The sequence below is a fragment of the Heloderma suspectum genome, chromosome 2 (assembly GCF_057233095.1).
Source record: "Heloderma suspectum isolate Gila_16-S chromosome 2, 16-S_ref, whole genome shotgun sequence".
Lineage (NCBI taxonomy): Eukaryota > Metazoa > Chordata > Lepidosauria > Squamata > Helodermatidae > Heloderma > Heloderma suspectum.
The window spans coordinates 169,553,678-169,571,569 of NC_139459.1; the positions used below are offsets into that span (position 1 = coordinate 169,553,678).

The 17,892-nt window shown below is 47.5% G+C and overlaps 1 protein-coding gene across 2 annotated transcripts in view; it reads left to right on the forward strand.

The window, feature by feature from the left end:
- Positions 1 to 17,574, forward strand: part of S1PR2 (sphingosine-1-phosphate receptor 2) — a 63,500-nt gene extending 45,926 nt beyond the window's left edge. For both annotated transcript variants that reach the window (XM_084835906.1, XM_084835907.1), the window contains exons 2-3: positions 7,444 to 7,562; positions 15,048 to 17,574. In XM_084835906.1, the coding sequence (XP_084692032.1) occupies positions 15,115 to 16,239 (1,125 nt within the window). In that variant the 5' untranslated portion in view covers positions 7,444 to 7,562; positions 15,048 to 15,114 and the 3' untranslated portion in view covers positions 16,240 to 17,574. The remainder of the gene's footprint in view (positions 1 to 7,443; positions 7,563 to 15,047) is intronic.
- The last annotated feature ends 318 nt before the right edge of the window (positions 17,575 to 17,892 follow it).

Genomic DNA, 17,892 nt, shown 5'->3' on the forward strand with positions numbered 1-17,892 from the left:
ACTAGAGATCAAATCGCCAACATTTGCTGGATCATGGAGAAAGCGAGAGAATTCCAGAAAAACGTCTATTTCTGCTTCATTGACTACGCTAAAGCCTTGGATTGTGTGGATCACAACAAACTCTGGCAAATTCTGAAAGAGATGGGGGTACCAGACCACCTTACCTGTCTCCTGAGAAACCTGTACGAGGGTCAAGAACAGTAAGAACCACACATGGAACAACTGACTGGTTCAAAATTGGGAAAGGAGTACGACAAGGCTGCATATTGTCGCCCTGCTTATTTAACTTATATGCAGAGTACATCATGAGAAACGCCGGGTTGGATGAATCACAGGTCGGAATTAAGATTGCCGGGAGAATTATCAACAACCTCAGATACGCAGATGATACCACCCTAATGGCAGAAAGCGAAGAGGATCTAAAGAGCCTCTTGTTGAGGGTGAAAGAAGAGAGTGCAAAAGCTGGTTTGAAACCCAACATTAAAAAAACTAAGATCATGGCATCTGGCCCCATCACTTCCTGGCATATGGAAGGGGAAGAAATGGAAGCAGTGACAGATTTTATTTTCTTGGGCTCCAAGATCACCGCAGACAGTGACTGTAGCCATGAAATTAAAAGACGCTTGCTCCTTGGGAGGAAAGCTATGGCAAACCTAGACAGCATAGTAAGAAGCAGAGACATCACCTTGCCGACAAAGGTCCGTCTAATCAAAGCTATGGTTTTCCCAGTAGTAACGTATGGCTGTGAGAGCTGGACTATAAGGAAGGCTGAGTGCCGAAGAATTGATGCTTTCGAACTGTGGTGCTGGAGAAAACTCTTATGAGTCCTCTGGACTGCAAGGAGGTCAAATCAGTCAATCCTAAAGGAAATCAACCCTGAGTGCTCATTGGAAGGACAGATACTGAAGCTGAAGCTCAAATATTTTGGTCACCTAATGCAAAGAGAAAACTCTCTGGAAAAGACCCTGATGCTGGGAAAGACAGGGCAAAAGGAAAAGGGGACGGCAGAGGATGAGATGGCTAGATAGCATCACTGATGCAATGAATATGGACTTGAGCACGCTCCGGGAGAGAGCGCAGGACAGGAAGGCCTGGCGTGCTATGGTCCATGGGGTCACGAAGAGTCGGACACGACTGAACAACAACAACCTTGAGCTGTTGTGTAGCAGAGGGAATGTCAGCAGCTGCAGCTTGTCGAGCCACACTGCTGCAGGGCTCTGAAACGGGTGCACCTGCCAAAGTTTTCCCGCCTACACAACAATGTACAGGAGCTCTGAGGGTGCATGCAAAAAAACAAGAGTCCACAGCATGTGTTACCTTTGCAAGGAGAGCTTGGCTTGCTCCTGTATTCAGAATGCCAATGACAGGCATACTAGTCAGTGAACCAAATCTTGATTCAGTTAATTGTCGTCTTCTCCTCCTTCTTCACACGTGTCAGGTAAGTTGACCACCTTCTTCCATTTTTAAAACATGGCATGTATGTTTAATACACATACATGTTGACCACTTATTTTTTAAAAAATCAGTTTTTAAACTGTTGAAAAAAATCTTCTGGGGAAGTGGGTTCTGTGACATCATGGAGTGGTGCACACCCATCTTCTCCTGAAACACTCTGAAATTTTCTCTGAGATCAGTCTGTGTTGAACAAAATGCCCTGGGTGCCCTTCCACAACAGGCTTGCTACTCAGATTGTGTACATCTCTGAATGCACCCTAAAGTTGAAAGACTGGTCATCCTCCGTGTGTGTGTGTCTAGATGTGTGTGTGTCCTCCTGATTATGCACTTGCATAAACTAGCATTTCTGTAGAAGAAGCACTGGGATTCACATAATGCATTACACCCCTCACCCTGTTTGAATGGTGTTCAGTTCATGCTGTTCAGTTTGAAGCAGCATTATTCTCTAGGTACTTAAAGCCTGAGCCAAACAACCCTTTTTAATTTCTAAGAATTTTGGAGAAATCTCCCTCATGGCTTCAAGCTTTTCTAGTCCACAAGGACTAGAAACTTGCTGTACTTGATGAATCTTCATTGCAAGGTCAGATGCCATGTTAGCAAGTAGCAACCTCATGTCTATTTCTAGGCCTCCTGATTACTGAATGAAAGGCTACAGTAGTGCTCTTGTATAGCCCCTGTTCATTTCAGTGGGTCTTGTGCAGAAGAACTTTCCGGTGGATTGGGCACTATGGGTTTTTTTTTTCAATTAGCAACTGGTAATACATAATGTTCTTTTCATGTTTCTAGGGAGTGTCACTCAAATTAAAACTGGCATGACACATTTCACTAACTGTATTCATAATTTTTCTTAAAGAATTAAGAGAAACAGCCATTACTGAAAGCACCTCAGGTTATTAATCCTCCCTCCCCATCCCCACTTGGGCTCTGGGATATACGTGGGCTCTTTCTGCTCCAGTTGTGCTGAGATCAGCATGTGAGGATAAGATTGCTTTAAACTTGCAAGCAGAGTGTCCTGGTTTGATTCAGCCTAAATGATGATGCTATAAAAAAAAAAAAAACAGCCTGAGGAAATGGCTGCTTTCTTGAACTATCTGTTTAACAAAAGAGTTCTGCTGACAATGTATTAGTGGTACCCCGGGGAGAAGGCTCCTTGGTTTGTGCTGCTGCTGCGCAGGAGGCTTGACGCAGTTGATCCATCCTCCCAGTGAAAACACTGACTCTCTCAGTCTCTGCTCACATCCTGCATTCAGTCTCCTCACTGCTACTTCTGAACAATGGTAAAGGTTACCTTAGGTTGTTTACAAACTTTGCCATGGACTTGAACCTCAGGCATTGGGACTGCAACGTATCTCCTGTCCTGACTGCCCTAGGGTGGTCAGGCATCCTGCTTTACAGAGGAAACCCTCTTTTTTAGAGAGTTGACAGAGGACAGTCCTCTATTTGAGGGCTGTTGGGTCCAAGTCTGGTTTCAAGTCAAAGAACGGTAAGGAAGGAGAACGGGGGGCGGGGGGAGGCATTGAAATTTCCCATCAGGAGTTAGCACCCGGACAGCAGACTGAGCCCACACCCAGGTCATCTAGTCAGTCTTCATCAGTATGGTCAGTTGTCTTGTATTTCTGTTTAAATAGAAATAAAGTTATTCCTAAACTTGCATCTATAAAATCCAGCGCTGCCCGTGCGCCAGTGGAACCTGCCACGAGTGCAGTGGGGAGCTAGTTGTTCTTACATCAACTGGAAATGTGAGCTAAAACACTGATTTCCAGAATGGTCAGCAGAGTTTGCAGAAGGGAACTCAGCTGACCTGCCCTGATCTGGCAGCAAGCATTTCTGCTTGTTTCCAGGGTTACTTTAGGAAGCACTAACTCCCCGTTGCACTAGCAGTGGGTCCCATGTGCACAGCAGAATGAGTGGAAGCACAGCAGCAGTATTGGATACTGCCCATAAGTTTGCACATGCAAATGTTATGCACGTTGGTGTCTTCTTTTCTGGTGATGTATAAGTGGCTGCCCTACCCACTGGAAATGCCCCCTTTGCTCCGAGTGTGGAAGGAAAACCTCCTACCCCCCTGCATTTTGTCTCACACATCTTGGGCTTGCTTTTTGTTAGAACAGCAGTCACAATTATAACGTAGACTTTTATGTTCCAAGTGTTAAGTAAAAGGAATAAATCAACTGTTACTTTTTCCAGGCTTTTTCTTTTCCTAGCATAGGGGATATCTTGGATGTAAGTGAGGCCCACACTTGCAAGGAGACATCTAGAAGTCTTGTTAACTTTGGCCACTCCTTGCAGAGCAAGCATGCACCTCCACTGTTTTTCTTTTGTCATTTTTATTTGAAGCCCATGGAAAAGCCTTACCATTCTCCATATTTATTTATTTTATTTCAACCTGCTTATCCTAAAGACAGAGCAGTTAATCATAAAAAATGTAAAGTATCCACTTTAAACAAACAACAACAACAGCTGAGTGGTCTTACTAAAAGGAAGTGGAGATGCCAACAAGACATAAGAGAAGAGGGGATCCTTAAGTTGCACTCTTTAGGGATTTTTTTTTTTTAAACAAGCAAATCACATTCTTTCTAAAGGCAATAAAAAGCCACTTCAAACCCTCCGAGTACTCTTGCTATAGAATGTTCTTTGTTTGTGAGTCTATGCTTCTGTCCGTCTTCTCCTAAACCACCTCACAGCAAAAAATAAAGAAAAAAAGAAAGACGCAGCAGCTCAGACAGAGGGGAAGATACAAGGGTGGATTACCTCTGCTACTTGCCACCTCAAAGAAACACACACACACACACACACACTAACTAATGTTTGGGCTCCCTAAGAACTGCAGAGGAGAAAATGACAGGCAGAAGCTACAGAAAGACTGCCTGGATTAAGTAGGCATCAGTGTATTCGTGACATCACCAGTCAATAAGCCAAACCTATCCCTCTTCTCACGCCAGTTTGCATGATGCCAACTGCACTCAGCTGAATGAACGGACTCCCAAATCACCTGCGTACCTAAAATCTCCTGTACTTTAAGGCCAGTTACGTAGTAAGAGAACTATTTGCCCAATAACACTAGCATTAAGTAGGGGAATTTAAACCCATCGTTAAAAAATCTTGGAATAGAAGCTTACTGTGTCCCCAAAAGCAAACAAAAATATTATAAGGCAGGGCAGGTATCCTACGAAGCCAAGTGTGCAGCAGTCATGGGAGAAGGGAAGGGAAGATGGGGTAGAAGCCTAGGAGAGAAGAAACAAACAGGGAACATGATAAGTGGAAACAGATGTCCAAGAGGGAGGATAAGGCAGCAGATAGATTCAAGAGGACCAAGGAAAGGAAGTATGGAGCAAATAAGAGAGTCGGTGTGGTGTAGTGGCTAAAGTGTCAGACTAGGACCAGGGAGGCTCAGGTTCAAATCCTCACCCAGCCACACAGTTCACTTGGTAAGCTTCGGCCAGCTGCTAACTATCAGCCTAGCATGACAAGGTTGTTGTGAAGACAAAACGGTAGCGGGGAGGCCCACTGGTATGCTGCCTTGAGCCACTTAGAGGATCAGTGGAATGTAAACAAGCAAACAAGCAAGGGGCCTAAGTGATGGGTGGGTGCTGGAGGAAGAAGTGAAAGGAAGGTGGGTTAAATCAACGGAAAAGAAGTTGAAGCTGGCACTTAATGGCCAAAGCCTGTTGCTCTCCTACATTTCTCTACGCATTCTCACCATTTAATGGTCATCTTTCTAGCAGAATAGTAATAAACATTTTAGCAATGTATCCTAGCCAAGAGTTGAGTTACATAACTCAAGGCCCCAAATAGCCATCAGGGGGTCAGACCCATACAGAGCATGTGACAGTAGTCTAGCCACCCCATCAGGGGTGGGCAACCTTGGCCTAATTTCAAAAGCTGTCTGCATGCGATAAGTTCATATTTCTGGCAAGAGTGATCGTTCCCTTTCCTGGCAGCGTGCTGCGTGGGAAAGGAGAGAGAGAGAGAAAAGAGGGTGGCAGGAAAAGAAATGGGGTGAGCCACTCATTTTTGGCTCTGACCCCACCCCAGCTTCGGCCCTGCACATTGCTGACATGTGGCCTCTGACAGATTACCCACATGGGAGTACAACCCTCCGCAGAAAAAAGTTTGCCCACCCCTGTTGTCAATGATGGCAACAAAATCCAAATGGGACTAAAAAAAGTAGTGGCTCTCTCACGAGATGAACAGTATCTTTGACTAAAGTGAAAGGAATGCTTTCTAGAGTGTTAACTCTTGGATGGAGGGTCTCCAGTTAGTTTCTGTGAGATACTGTATTTGAATATTGCGGGATAGATCTTGCTGGAACATTGTAAAGGCCAATAGTATAAGCATTCCTGGAAAGAACCCCACAGGCCCATGTTACACAGGCAGGGCTGTGTGAACTCTCTCTCTTTATTTTTATTTTTACGTCAAACGCATTCATTTATTTAAAGTATTTCTACCCTGTTCTTCAGTCAAATATTCTTCCAGAGCAGCTTACATGAAATCAGTAAAAAGAAAACAGTCATTGCCCACAGGTTTATAAACTAAAAAACATGACACAAAGGGAAAAAGGGATATTTGGCAGTGAGACGGGAGAGTAAACATACACCAGATCAAACAGTTACAAAATTCTTATACTGACCAGCTGGAGTAGAAATGGCTCAGTATGAGGAGCAAAATGGAGTGGCTTTCTCAGTACATCATGTCTTTAAATGTGGGTCTGCCCCATTCACATGTAAATCAAGAAGTGTGTGAGAGTTTAAATTTCAGGAGCCGAACAGGCATATTGGATGGTTGCTGAACACACTCTCTTCCTGCTCTTATGCCCACAGTCTATTCCTCCAGGCACTTTCCCCCAACCAGACTGCAACCACAAGTGAGCTCAGCTGGAAGAACTGCTCAGGGCCAGGCCTGGGTAGAGTGAGGCAGCTGCCTCATGGTGGCCAATGCTGGGGTGGGAACAGCAGCAAGGTGCTGGAGGACAGAGCTGTATGTTCCACACGGCCTGCTCTGCACCCCCTAAGCCTCAGGCAGTGGATGGGGGGGGCAGCTGCGGTACCCTCCTCCCGCAGCTATTCCCCTGTGGGTGGACAGAGCTGTGTGCATCACACAGCCAACCCTGCACCCCCTAAGCTAGCCTGCTGCCCTCAGTTGTGGAGGAGGAAACAGTCCTGTCACCACTGCTGAAAAAAGATGCAACTGCCAATCTAGTCAGCTTCTGTATGTGAAATGGAAGGGCACCATCAGCTTGTCCTTTGCCTCAGACAGCAAAACGTCTTGAGCTGGCTCTGGGAAAGAGCTGTGGGTGGAGAGGAAGGTCAAAAATGCCCCCCATCCCACCCCTTTGGCCTTTAAAGCAGGGTTGGGCAACTGCAGGAGGCCCAGGAGGGCATTTTCAGCCCCCTGTGGGCCTCATTCCATCAGGTACCACACATTCTGTGGGGCACCCTCCACCAAAAGTGAAAAAATGGAAACTAGTTTGCTGCTTGTTACCAAGATCAGTGTAACTCTTCTGGTGCTCTGTAGCCACGGGCTGTGTGTTGCCCACTCCTCCTTTAAAGCATCCTCCCCTTCTCTCCCCTTATGCTTTACACATAAATGGGGCAAACCCACATTTAAAGATGGAGGCTTGCTGCTTTGTAGCACGACCATTCTGTGGCCTGAAGATGACATCGCTGCATACAGGCCTTTCAGGGGCAATGATCGAAGATGCTCAGAATATGCAGTTTTGGACTACAACTGCTAGCATCCCTGACTATTGGCCATACTGGCTGGGGCTGATGGGACTTGAAGTCCAAAACATCTGGAGAGCACCAGGTTGCGGAAGGCTTCCCTAAACTTACTATTTCAGTTCTGTACCTCGCCTTTCTGTCCAGCTAGATACCCAAGACAGCTAACAGTAGTAATATAGAAATATTGTATATGATTGTAAGAAGCCCAGAGCAAACGACACAGGATGATCTAGGAGCTAATCGTTCTGCTTTTTGTATGCTTCCTCAGAAGTACATAATGCTGACTGGTGCTGAAGCTGGGATTCTGGATTTTAGATGAACCAAGGATCCTCTGAGTCAGTCTGGCAAGCCTTCCCTTTACCTTAATAAGGACGTGGCCCTGCTCAGGTAATGTGTGTTTTTGCTGTTGCCTAAACAGCTGCACTGGGGTGGCAGGGGAAGAAGGGAGGAATTTCCCACAATGTATAGGGATGTTACCATGGAAGTATGTTTCCATCTCCTGATTGGCAGCACTATAATTCAGATGTTCCTGAAGGATTTTCTGTTCTAATGCACAATAAATAGGCAGTTGTACTCAACAGTTGCATGGGATCAAAAGCATCCTCTTCCCACCTACCTTCTTGCCCCAGATAGCATATCTGTGGCAGAGAAATGACATTTCCTTAGCAATAAACAACAATATTTGTTTGCTGGAGAAGTGTTGCAGCTTGGAATGCTGTGTGTGCTGTCATTATGCAAATGCCGCGGGCTCCTCTTGTCCATAATAGTACTGGCAAAGTGCAAACATGCTTTCTCTCCAGCCCCTTTCCCTGCACCCTTCCAATGCCCTCGGCATTTCAAGAACATTTTCTTAATATTTTAGGGTGGAATCCTATGCATGTTTAGCTGTCTGGAGCATGCTGGGAGTTGTAAGCCTTTTTTTCTGTCCAAACACGCATACGATTACGCCTGGAGGGAGCAATCCTGTGGCCACTAGACAGTGGCTAGTCAGCCATAGGCTATCTGGTTTTCCGGGAACTGACTTCCCCCCACTTCCGCGCCTCGGAGGCAGCGTGGAACAGCCCCATCCTCTGCGCTTGCAAGAGGAGCGCGGAGTGGCCAAAAAGGGGCGTTCTGGGGCGGGGAGGACGGAAATACCTGTACAACACATACGGTGTGTACAGCAGCCTCCTCCCCTGCTCAGCCCTCCCGCGGCTAGACAGCTGCAACTGGCTGTCTAGCTGAAAAAGCAGGGCAGGAGAAGTGTGGAGGGAACGACCCCCTCCATGCTTCTCCTGCCCTGCTTTGGATAGGCAGTTGCCTCAGAGTTCGGAGGCAGCCGCCTATTTGAAGAGGATTGTGCCCTTAATGTGTTAAAGGTTGGGGCTTCCCTCAATGGGAGTGCTTGAGCAAGGGGTGAGGCGAGACAGAATATGCATGGAAAGCCACCACCTAGCTGTTGCTATCTGTCCATCAGCAATCCCTAGCCATTCATCAACCCCCCCCCCTTTTTAATTCTATACTCCATTCTCCAGTGCTGAGGCACACATCCACCCTGTTTAATTTAAGCAGCAAGCAGGTAATCCCTTCCCCTCAGCACAGCTATGCTGTGTGCTGCTACTGTTCCTCTGGTCCCTGCCCAGTCCACTGCATCATGGAAGTCGGATACTAAGCTATAAACCAGGGCTGAATTCCATTTCAGAGAAGCTCCGAGGGGCCGCATTCCAGTGGCGGGCAGGGCCAAGAGCAAAGGGGGCAGAGCGAAAGGCAAAGGGGCAGGGCCAAAAATACCTCCATAGTTTAGCTTAGAGCTCTCGCTGCCAGTAACGAAGCCTCAGGAGAGGCATTTCAACATTTTAGAACGGGGAAGAAACTGCGCAAAAGCCGGGAAACAGCCAGATGATTGGTGGCCAGGGGAAAGGGAACAGGGCCAGGGGAAGGGGGCATGGCCACCTGTGGAACCCCATAGGGCCAGATTTGGACCCCAGGCAGGCCAGGTTTGGCCCACAGGCAGGCCAGGTTTGGCCCACAGGCCTGAGGTTCTGCACCCTTGCTATAAACAGGTTAGTGCTACTTCAGCACTCAGAGCGGCATACCTGAATCCTGCAGCATCCAGAAAGGGGAACATCTCAGTAAAGAGAGTCCACTTGTTAGTAAGACCAGAGAACAAGCTGGGCCTGGAAGCTTTTATAGGGGTCAGGCCTTACCACATGACCTGCTGTGGCCTATTGCAGTTCAGGAATCATCTTTATGTTTTGGATGGTTAATCTATAATTCTCTCCCTCAGCCATAGCCGGGTGGTTGACCAAATAGGTGGTAGTGGTAGCAGCAGGCGGGGGAAGGAGAAGAGCGCGGGGGGAGCACAAAAGGTGTTTCCAAAATCTGGAGTTGGAACCAGAACATTTTGGTTGAACTGCCTGTTGTTTTGTCAAGTTCAGCAACCTATTGCTGAGATAAATTAGCCTTCCCCAACCTGAGGCCTTCCAGATGTGTTGGACTACAACTCCCATCATCCCCAGGAGATAAGGGGACACAGGCCCAGAATACTAAGTGCTTCTGCGAATGAGGGACAAAAGGAAGGAGGCATTGCCCAGCTGCAATTTCAGGGTGCGTGTGATATTTATATACTGCTAAATATAACAAAATCCCTAGGCAATTTGCCGCAGTAGCAATGCCAATACTAGTTGCATGTGGACATGTTCTGGTTGCTCGATGTGTACATCTAGGCAACATAGCAGTGAGGCTTTGGACATGGGACTGCCCTCCAAATGCTTGCTTATATACCCAGCTTGTCCCACAGTAATCCCCACCTGTCCTAGCAGGCATCCTCGTTTGCTTGTGACGTGGGTGGGGTTGAGAGCTGCCTGCCGTTTAAAAAGGTAATTAATAATTTGGGCTGGAGACCAGGCAGGCCGCTTGCAGAGTTTCTGAAGTTTGAGGGAAGCTATTTCTCTCTCCTCCCCCCCTCCCCCCAAGTGGGAGCAAAGAGTAGCATGCTTTTTTCCACCCCACCCCGAGGCCAGGCCTCTTAAATCCTGGAGACTTGTGTTTGAGGGGGAAGGTGGGGCCTCCAACCTAGTATTAAAATGAAAGTTGAAATGTAATATGTCTTAATGAAAAAACGACAACTTGATTGCCTGTCTTGTTTCTCTGACAATAATGTTATGTTGATAAGTAAGTGCAGGCACACCTTAATTGTTACACAGATGTTTGATTAAATGTGGGGATCTCATTATCATTGTACTGTATGTTCTATAAAAGCCTGTTGAAAAGATCAAAGCAATGAGTTGTGAAAACTGGGATATAAAGGTAAAGTGGTCTTTGCAGTTCTGTGGAAATGGCAATCAATAGCCCCTCCCTTGCTTGGCAGACCTAAATATCTGAGTCCTGGTGATGTCTCCTCACATCTTCCAAGATAAATGCAGGCCACTAGCCATGCATTCTGGTCAGGGGCTTGTCAATACCCCATTTTTTGCTGTGCCAGGCAGACCCTGATAATCCACCATGTGTGGCCGTTGAGCTACCGAGTCTGGGCCTGATCAAGTCCCTGTCACCTGACCCTCTCCCCACAAAAACAAGATACTTTGTCTAGAAGGAAAACATATTGTTTATAAACAGCAAATAGTGGCAGAGTTGCATGTTTTTTAGGCCCACTCCAAGCTGGGGGCTGGATGTGGAGAATAACATATCCCGTGGAATAACAGCCATGCCCCCCATGTTGGCACTCTTTTTGGTGATACACAAGGGTGGCCACTTGTGTATCCCCAAAAAGAGGACATGCATCACCAAAAAGGAGGGGAAACGAAGGTGCCAATTTGCACAAAATTTGTAAATGCTAATTTATTTGTATAGATGCACATTTAGAAATAATTATTATAATTCAAATAGAATAACAGTACATCTCACCATAGCATGGAAGACAGTGACCAGGTGACCTATGTGCATGTTCAGTCTGCTCTCCAGGTGTGGTTGATGGGCGGCTTCAGGGCCCAGCTCTTCCTTCTGATGGTTCTTTCCCTTTAAACAACTTGGGCTGGGCAGCCCTTCAAAGAGAGGACTCTCCTTTGTGAAAGAGGACCCATGGCGACCCTAGTATTGAATGGTGATATACCTGTGCCAACAGGTGGCTTCTTCCCTCTAGCACTTCAGTTTGATGTCATAGGTCAGTGGCAGAGCACATGCCTTGTGTGCAGAAGGCTCCAGGTCTGAATCCTGGCATCTCCAGTTTTAAAAAGGGTCTCCATTACCAAGGCTGGGAAAAACTCCAGCTGGAGACTTTGGAGAGCCACTGCCAGTCAGAGCAGTCATTACTGAGTGACATGGCCCAATGGTCTGAATCTATCCAATTCCCCACATTATATATGGGGCTCAGCCCATACAGGAGATCATATTGTGCATAATAATTGCCCATCGACACTGTTTTGAGTGCCCTGTGACACTGGCAGTGAGGGTGACAAAATGGTGGATTTGCTGGCAGTTTTCATTGAGTTACCAGTTGTTGCTGTATTTGGAGCAAAACATACTGGCCTTCCTCAGGTTGAGAGTTATTTCCCACAAGAGCAATTGGACAGCTTGTCAGCTGTTGCCCGGAGCTCTCTCGTGGTAAAAGCTGGAGAGCTGAGAGAAGCAGGCCTGTTGGGCAAGATGCGGGGTAGCCGCTTGGAATGGCTGCTCTCCACGTGGCCTCTTGGGGCCAGGGTTGTCTGGGGAGGGGGCTCTTTTCCAGCCAACAACCTGGAGAGGGGCCATGCGCTGGTGTGCACTGGGAAGCAGATCCCGCTTCCGATCCCCATCCTGCGCCTGGCAGGAGCTGCCTTCTGAACAGGAAATGCAGTAGCAAAGGAACAACAATTGGTCTGTGGGATGCCGTACTTCGGAAGGGCAGGGGTGGTAGAGCAGCTTTCCTGTCCCAGCATGGCCTCCCCCCGCCCCACCAGAGTGCGTGCGCCTTTTGTCCACATCCCCTCAAGCACCTAGAGTCAAATGCAGATCCAGGGCGTGCTAAGATCCTTCTACTCCCCGACGGCAAGACCCATATCAAGGGGTAACTGTAGAGCCAGCCACTCCGGTCCTGTGGGTGGAGAGTTAGGCTAGGGCCAGGGTTCGAATCATCGTTCCGTCGTGGCTATAATGCTAATGCAGTGCGGATACTACGAGCTGTAAGCCAAAAAGCCTTTGTTGCCAAAATCACCGCAACCACATCTTTAAGCAACCCACTGTTCTCTCAGACTGTGCCCATCTGCAATTGGAAATAATCATACCAACCTACCTTGTGGTTTACTAAGGTAGTATACATGTATTTTATATACTCTAAAGGTGCAATCCTATGCATATTTAATCAGAAAAAAAAAGTCCTACAACTCCCAGCATTCCCCAGCCAGCATGGCTGGTTGGGGAATGCTGGGAGTTGTAGGACTTTTTTTTTTAATCTGAACATGCATAGGATGCAACCTCAGTGATATATCATGGCTCAGCATTAATTTCTTCCTCTCAGCCTCAGTTCTGTATCTGTAAAATGGGAATATCGACCTACCTTAAAGGACAATTTGTAAAGCACTTGTAAACTACCTGATTTGGCAGGGCCAAACAGGAAAGGGGCAGGTACTTCTAGGAAGAGACACCATCTAGCCCCAGCGTTTAGTGATACAGTACCAGTTTTACACAATGGTTACTGAGCCACCCCTGCTGATCCAGACAGCAATGCCAAGCATGGGTTTTCTAGGTATGGCCAAGTTAGCTAACTTTATTGGCATCAGGCAATTAGCAGTAGGGACGGGAAGAATATGGGCAACCAAACTGCTTGCTTGATTCATGCCACGTCCCCTTGCTCTGGAGGGGACCCAACTCAGGAAGGGCCAGGGCCTAAGCCCTATATAAGGCAAGGCTGATATATTAGGTTATGGAGTTGCAAGGAATAGGGTAGTCAATTGACTGCTATTTTGCTAACTACTTTGTGCAAGAGACACTTTGTTCTTTTGCTCAGCTGCCAAAAAAAGGTTATAAAGGGCTCTGTGTGTGTGTGTGTGTGTGTGTGTGTGTGTGGTGTTTTCTTTGTCTAAAGCAGGGTTAGCCTATCTAGTTACACAAGGGTCCAATTGCAAGATCAATGTGCAAGCCTACAGCTCCCTTCCTAGGACTGCCAACTTGTGCGTTCAAAGATGTTGAGACTTCAACCTGTGTCTCTGAGAATGTGCTGAGGCACCTTCCCCCAAGGGGATCAATTTCCATAAGTCCCAGCCAACATGGCCAATGGTAAGGGATTATGGGAGCTGTAGTACAAAACTTCTGGAGGGCATCAGGTTACCTACACCTGGTCTAAGATGTGATATATGTAAACACTGCACTAGGCACTATGAATCGGAGGAGGCACTCTACATTGGTTCAGAGGCACTCTGACCCTTCATCCATGTCTTTAAAAGCTGCTTCCTGTATCAGTGGGAAGGCCTTATACACACTCATACATTTTATCCTTAAGCCCCTTTAGGGGAAGTGGAATTTTGTTCCCCTTGGGGGAAGGGCACTCAGCACATGCTCAGAGACACAAGTTAAAAGTGTCAAAATCTTTGAAAACACAAGTTGGCAGTCCTGGGAAGGGAGCTGCAAGCATGCCTGTTGATCTTGTACCCAGTAGCCCCTGGTGGTTTGTATTTTTGAGAGACAGCCTGCTGTGTGACCTCTGCGAAGAGGGAACTCAGTGGGTAGAGACACCTTTCCCAGGCTCTGCTGCCCTGGCTTGGGAAGCTGAACATGGAGCAAGCAATTGTGCCTAAGAAGCTGAAAGGGGCAGTGTTTCCTGATGTGCCAATATGAGAACCTTTTTCTTGTGCTGGTATGAACATTCAAAGCCCTTAACGGCTTGGGGCCAGGTTACCTGAAGGATCACCTCCTCCCATATGTGCTTGCCCGGACCTTAAGATCATCTTCAGAGGCCCTTCTCCATGAGCCCCTGCCAAAGGAAGTGAGGTGGGTGGCTACTAGGAGGAGGGCTTTTTCTGCTGTGGCACCCCGGCTGTGGAATGAGCTCCCTGGTGAGGTTCGCCTGGCACCTACATTGTACTCTTTCCGGCGCCAGGTGAAGACCTTTTCATTTTCCCAGGAATTTAGGATTTTAGCTTTTTAGACTTCAAGCTTTGCTGTTTTAAATCTGTATTTTAAATTACTGCACTGCTGCTAGGTTTTATTCTGGTTTTAGTCTGGTGGTATTGTTATACTGTGGTTTTAAGGTTTTATATATTTTATATTGTTTTATTGTGTGCTCCTTGGTTTTAATTTTTGTGAACCGCCCAGAGAGCTTCAGCTGTTGGGTGGTATAGAAATGAAATACATACATACATACATACATACATACATATTGTGCAGGCCTTGGGTAGGGAGGGGGCTTAAGGGCCCTGTGAATCAATACGAAACAGCAAAAACAACAAGAATCTAAATGCAAATAGGCAAATTACTATAATATTATATAACTGTAAAGCAATTTGTCATAAAACAAATGTCATGTGCATGTCACTTTTCCCAATAGCTCCATACAAGTTGGCCAGAATGGAGGAAGGCAGGGATGGGTTTCTTACTGAGTAACTGCGTAGAACATTGCCTGCACGTTTTTCTTTCTATTTCCATTGGTAAAAGGGCTAGCTCTTTCACAAATGGAAGGGGAACATTTAGAGAAGGGGCCTGAAACATCCCAAGGGGGAGGCCTCTGTATCCCTTCTCCCTTCTGCAAGCTGTAGTCCTTTTGCTTAAATGAAAGTTGAGATACAAAAGGTAAATACGCATGATACACATGGCCCTGTATATTCCCAGGACTTTTGGCTGTGTTTTCTGGTGTCTCTCTTCTTTTTTTCCTTGCTCTTTTTCTATCCCTGTTGATTCTGTGTGCCTTTCACCAATCTCCAGGCTTCACCGAGTTGGCCATCAGCCCCTCTGCTCCGAATGGACGTATTTCTGGCGTGGTCCTGTCCCAATGCCTTCTAATACAGACCTCCCAGTTGGGCCCCAGTGTAACCGGTCCTGGGGAAAGCGTGGCAAAGCCATGGGGAGCATCTACCAGCACTACTTCAACACGGACAAGATCCTGGAGCACTACAACTACACCAAGGACAAGCTGGAGAAAGACGGCCCCACTAAGCTGCCACCCGTCTCTGTCATCATCATTGTGCTGTGCTGCTTTATCATCCTGGAGAACCTGCTGGTGCTGTTGTCCGTCTGGCGGAACAAGAAGTTCCACACAGCCATGTTCATCTTCATTGGCAACTTGGCCTTTTCGGACCTGCTGGCTGGCTCAGCCTTCATTGCCAACATTGTACTCTCAGGCCCAGCCACCTTCCGCCTCACCCCGGTGCAGTGGTTTGTGCGGGAAGGCACAGCCTTTGCCACGTTGGCAGCCTCAGTCTTCAGTCTCTTGGCCATTGCCATTGAGCGGCATGTGGCCATTACCAAAGTGAAGGTCTACACCAGCGACAAGAACTGTCGGATGGTGCTCCTGATTGGGGCCTGCTGGGTCATCTCGGCGGCCATCGGTGGGCTGCCCATCCTTGGCTGGAACTGCTTGCCAGACCTCAGTGACTGCTCCACGGTCCTGCCACTTTACTCCAAGCGCTATATCATCTTTGTGGTGACTGTCTTCACGGCCATCCTCTTCGCCATTGTAGTCCTCTACGTCCGGATCTACCGCATTGTCCGCTCCAGCCACGCCGAGATGGCCAGCTCCCAGACGGTGGCCTTGCTCCGGACAGTCACCATTGTCCTGGGGGCCTTCATCATCTGCTGGCTGCCGGCCTTCACCATCCTCTTGATAGACACTTCGTGTGCCAGGAAGGCTTGCAACATCCTTTACAAATCGAAATACTTCTTTGCCTTCGCAACCCTCAACTCTGCCATCAACCCCCTCATTTACACCCTCCGCAGCAAGGACATGAGGAAGGAGTTCCTACGGGTGCTCTGCTGTTGGGGGATGATGGGGCAAGGGAAGCCTGCGGAGCGGTGCATGATTCCCCTCCGCAGCTCCAGTTCCTTGGAGCGGTGTACCCAGAAACAGGACCTGCCCACATCGCCTTTCATGAAGAAGGAACATTCCACAGTTGTGTGAAGAGACGCGAGGAAGGGGACTATGGGGTGGATGGGCACCGGGAAAGGCTGGTGGGTTTGGACCCAAGAGAGCGGTACAAAGATGGTGTGGTACGTGGTATGAAATTATCGTCCTGGGTGCTGGATCATTCTGCCTCGGACTTATGTAGAGGTGTCCATTTGTTCACTAGACCTGCACAGTATTATAACTTTCTGTTCGGTGTGTGTGTGTGTGTGTGAGAGAGAGAGAGAAAAAGAGAGAGAGAGGCACGGACTGACTGACTGGCTGACTGACTGACTGACTGACTTGAAGTGTGGGGACTGGATAGCTGCTGTGCTGCTGAGGATCCAATTCGGTACGATTCTCCTCCTTCCTAAAAGGTGCCCTGCCTATCTGTACAGCCACATGTCCTCCTGCCCTGCATCTCCGAGCCATGTGTTTGTGTTTCCCCATCTTCACAGAACACTCCCTCCCTCTTTCCAGGGAAGTGGCATTCAGCTGCTCTGACTGGCTTGGCTGTCTGCCTGGGCAGTGTCTACACTCTTACCTTGGTTCTAATTTGGGCTTAAAACGTTTTTAGAACAAAGGGGGGCAGTTTGATAGATCCATTGCTGCTTGTGAAGCAAATGCATTGGTAAATATTTTTTCTCTTGCTCTGGGCTTTGCTCAAACTGATTTTGCAGGTTTTCTGCACATTTCAGGTAGAACCAGGAAACAGCCAATGCCGCCTTTCAGAAGAGGAGGCAAAGGCTGATTCCAGACATGAATGTGTGGCTGGCCTGGGTGCCTTTTGGCCAGTGTTTGTGGCATCGCAGAAGCCAAGTTAGATGCTGTCTCCATCCCTTTTGCAACTCTTAAGCCTCTTGGTCCCTCCCTGACCCCCGCCCCCCTCAGTAAGGTGAAGGATGAACACACATACACATAAATGCATATATTACTCTGGGAGTTGGGGAGTCAAATAGTGCAAGGCTACCTTGGCCCCCACTTACTGATATATTTTTTCTTTTTAATATTTTTTAAAAACTGAATTCAGCTTTTCCGAATGGGATCAACATTTCCTGGTTTTAAAAGTGTTTTTTCAAGAGTGCGTCGAAGCCTCTTTTTTTAATCTCTCTCCTACTCTGAAGCACGGGTTTCCCCATTTCCTTCCTTATCCTTGTCTCATTGAAGCTAGATCGAGGAGCCATTAAGGGGGAAATCATTCCGAAAATGTTATGTTGTGTTTGCAGCCTGAGTTAGTGGACGTGCAGTTGTGGCTCAGGGCGCTCCCCATAGGGCTGCCGAGCAATGTTCCTGCACAGCCTGTCCCTATGTGATTAAGTGCAGTTAAGAAAGGTATTAAAGGAGGGTGCACTTAAAAAAAAAAAAGAATCCTTTGAGTAAGACAGAGATACCTCCTTTGCCTTTTTCTTCTGCTGGGTGCTCACAAGGAGGGGAGGGGCTGGGATGAGGCCAGAAATTCCTGGAACTGTCACAAAAACCCAGGGACAACATATGGGTGTTGTGGCCTCGTGTAAATTAATGTGTCCCTCTTCAGGAGTCTCACTGATGTGTGTGTGTGGATTATATCAGTGTGGATGTTGTTGCTCTGATCACTGCCAGTAGCGGTCCCCTTGATTGTCGCCAAGGAGCCAAGCAAAAGCCAGAGAACTGCATTTCCAGTTTTGACTTCGC